The 3,967-nt window shown below is 40.9% G+C and overlaps 1 protein-coding gene across 1 annotated transcript; it reads right to left on the reverse strand.

Annotated features, from left to right (window-relative positions):
• Positions 1-1,314: 1,314 nt before the first annotated feature.
• On the reverse strand, positions 1,315-3,967 carry LOC123186994 (1-aminocyclopropane-1-carboxylate oxidase homolog 1; the record flags this gene model as incomplete). Its single annotated transcript, XM_044598738.1, is given in 3 exon segments — positions 1,315-1,737; positions 1,838-2,159; positions 3,852-3,967. Coding segments are annotated over 3 exon segments (693 nt in total), but the record flags the coding sequence as incomplete, so codon positions are not given.

Here is a 3,967-nt window from a genome sequence, read left to right on the forward strand (position 1 = left end):
AAAGTTATTCATAAACTAGTGATTCACCCAAATTTAAACTATTCAAATTTTAAAACTAATGGCACTAACAGAAAGCAAAAAGATTTAAAAATAAAGCAAGAAACAAAAGAAAATAAATAATGCAGAAAACAAAACAAAAAGACTGGAAAAAAATTAAATATAGCAACAATAAGTATTTTGTTGTAAGTAGAAACAAAAAAAAACAAAAAAAAACAAAAAAAACAAAAAAATGCCAACTACTGGGCACCCACAGCGTGAATACGACTTAGAAACCCTACCATGGGCCAGGATTCAGGCCCGCGGAAGGCTATATGTGATATACATGTTATTGATGTGTACCTTACTAGAGCTCGCAGTAGCACCTGGGTATTTGATACTGGTTCTGTTGCTAATATTTGCAACTCGAAACAGGGACTACGGATTAAGCGAACACTGGCAAAGGACGAGGTGACGATGCGCGTGGGAAACGGTTCCAAAGTCGATGTGATCGCAGTCGGCACGCTACCTCTACATCTACTTTCGGGATTAGTATTAGACCTAAATAATTGTTATTTGGTGCCAGCGTTGAGCATGAACATTATATCTGGATCTTGTTTGATGCGAGACGGTTATTCATTTAAATCAGAGAATAATGGTTGTTCTATTTATATGAGTAATATCTTTTATGGTCATGCACCCTTGAAGAGTGGTCTATTTTTGATGAACCTCGATAGTAGTGATACACATATTCATAGTGTTGAAGCCAAAAGATGCAGAGTTGATAATGATAGTGCAACTTATTTGTGGCACTGCCGTTTAGGTCATATCGGTATAAAGCGCATGAAGAAACTCCATACTGATGGACTTTTGGAGTCACTTGATTATGAATCACTTGGCACTTGCGAACCGTGCCTCATGGGCAAGATGACTAAAACGCCGTTCTCCGGTACTATGGAGAGAGCAACAGATTTGTTGGAAATCATACATACAGATGTATGTGGTCCAATGAATGTTGAGGCTCGTGGCAGATATCGTTATTTTCTCACCTTCACAGATGATTTATAGCAAATATGGGTATTTTCTCACCTTCACAGATGATACACGCCACCACCAACGGCATTAGGGGCATGGCCAATGTGTAGCCTCAACCTGGTGCTCCACAGGCCATGTAGTAGATCAACACTCTGTTTTTACAGGATCAGACATGAAGCATAATTGAGGAGAGTTTCATGAAGATTTTGCAGTACACTTTTCTGTTCCAGTAATATGCATCAGGGCACCAAACTAGTGCCCTTCTGTGCCACATGTACACAATATAATCACTCCTGTACCACATGCACACAATATAATCACTCCTGTACCACATGTATACAATATAATGGCACTTGTACTTCCATTTTACTGTCACTTATTTATCATTACAAACTGCTCAACTTATCAATGTTCCAGGTACATTGATACAGTCTATAGTATACCATCAGGACACAGGCTCTCCTTCACAATTCACAACCGGAAATCAGAGATAGCAGTTTTCGCATCTAACCCGATGGAGTAGTAATGTTTGATGTAATCTCTGACGAGGGTCTCCCTGTACAACGGTGGATTCTCATCGGACAGCAGCTCCTTGATCGGACCATACATTCTCGTAGAGGCAGGGTGGAAATGCGTGCTGAAGAAGCACGCGATTGAGACCCTTGGCGTGGCGTTCTTCGCCACCACCCTATGCTCCACGCTCCTGAACCCGTCGTTGGAGATCAGCTGGACATTTTGAACAAAACTATCAGTTCAACACTACCACGAGTGATTGATCAATGCTCGCCTTGAACGAATAATTCTGCTTGGAATGTGCACAGTGTACCTGTAAGAGATCGCCGATGTTCACGATGAATGCTCCAGGTGTTGGCGTGACGTCTACCCACTGGTCCTCGTGGAGGATCTGGAGGCCACCGATTTCGTCTTGGAGAAGTATGGTGAGGAAGCCAGAGTCTGAATGCCGGCTTGTCCCGATGGCGAGTTCAGGCTGTGGGCACGGAGGATAATAATGGCAGAGTATGATCTGTCCTTGGTTGCACTCTATATCAGTTAAGTAGCTCGGTTTGAGCCCAAGAGCTTCTGAGAGCAGCTCGAATAAAGTGCTCCCCAAATTCTTCACTTGTTCGGCGTATTCAAACAGAGCATCGCTGTGAATCAACATGTTAGAGCTGAGTGTTTTTTAGAACATGTGATTTAAGTAACCTTTCCTGAATATTCACAAAGAAAGACCTATAGAAAGTAATTTGACTACAGAATTTAGCCCTTGTCATTTTGTCAATAACGAAGGAAGAACTTATACCAACAATATATCCTCCATATAGGTATAAATTATAACGTTACTACTAACTGTAAATCGTTCCTGTCAGAATAATGCAGAGAAAGAGAGCAACTGGGATCTATTTGTGGGAAGAAAAAAAATACATATTGTACATAGTCTATCATCAGGAAAGCAGAAAATAAATAATGAATAGTAAATCATTAAATCTCATCAACTTACTATGGTTCAACAAGAAATTTCATTTCAATTAGAAAAACACAGTCCCATTCTTAAGCATTAACAGAACATGTAAACTGGTTACATTCCCACCATGAAAAGCATGTTACCATCAGTATGGTGGTTCCCTTCCCACTTCAATTCCAAAACTGCGGCATTTGTTGGGTTAGCAGTAGGACAAAATGAGTACTATCAACATTGGGTTGATTTGGTATAAATGATCAGCCTATCAGAACAGAACTGTGTGTACTCCCTCCGTTTCTAAATATAAGACCTTTTAAAGATTTCAATACGGACTTCCTATGGATGTATATTGACCTATTTTAAAGTGCAGATTCACCCATTTTGCTCCGTATGTAGTCCGCATTGGAATCTTTAGAAAGGCTTATACTCCCTCCATTCCTAAATATAGTGCGCATTAGTTTTCTAGGGAAATTCCATATCGTAGTGGGTAGTTTGAGTTCAATCCAATTCTGGACGAAATTAGCCCTCCACCAACCCATCAAACGCATAGCCTCCCTCCTTTGTTTATTTGCTCTCGTACAAATCAGATGGGACAGAACCAGATGGCGGGAGCGTGCCGTAGTTTCCCTCTAATTTTCTAATCTACTGACGCGTTGGGCACATGGAACCTGGAGCAAATCGATTGGGGCTTTCTCGTTCAAAATATATCGCCAGCATATGCATTGGTATGTGGGCTTCTATCTATGCGCATTACATTTAGGAATGGAGAGAGTATTTATGAACGGAGGGAGTATAAATTAGTTTACATGTTTGTTAGAAAAAAACATCTAAATGAAAATTTATGCTACAAATTCAATTGAGCATCGCGTTGATTTGGTATCAAACTGAAAGTCATTTATCTATTTGCACATATACAGAGTAGTTTGAAATACTAGTTGAGAAGTTGAGGTAAAACTTTCAAGGCTTCCTTTTGTTCCCATTTTGTGTGTGGTTGCACTAGATATGCCCCTAATATTTTGTGATAATAAAGAAGAATGGATCTGGTATCGGTTGTGGTTGTATTGTGGTTGTGGCTTTATCTAGACTATATGTATAAAGCGGGGCAAAAGCCTTTTGTGGTGGTTCATGGGGATTTGGTACATATTTCTCTCAAGCACACTCAAATGCATAATTAATTATTGGCATAAGCAATTGCACAACAGAAGATCGATCCCGTGAATTCTAAGCACAAGCAACAATCACACAATTGACTATTGAGCATCTAATCAAGCTCAATTTGTAAATTAGGCAGTTAACCAGCAGAGCACTCCGGTGCTCAGTTTATTGCAAAATCACCATGTACTAGGAGGAATTACAGTCAGGTAAGCTGCGGGGCACTTACCGGCAGCTGTCCGGCAGGTCGCCGGCGTCGGGCTGGTCGGGGGCCATGCGGAGGTAGAGCGTGTCGCGCCAGTTGGCCACCGGCGACTGGTACAGGTCGAAGTTGCAGTGGTACTT

The sequence above is a fragment of the Triticum aestivum genome, chromosome 2A, assembly GCF_018294505.1.
Source record: "Triticum aestivum cultivar Chinese Spring chromosome 2A, IWGSC CS RefSeq v2.1, whole genome shotgun sequence".
NCBI lineage: Eukaryota > Viridiplantae > Streptophyta > Magnoliopsida > Poales > Poaceae > Triticum > Triticum aestivum.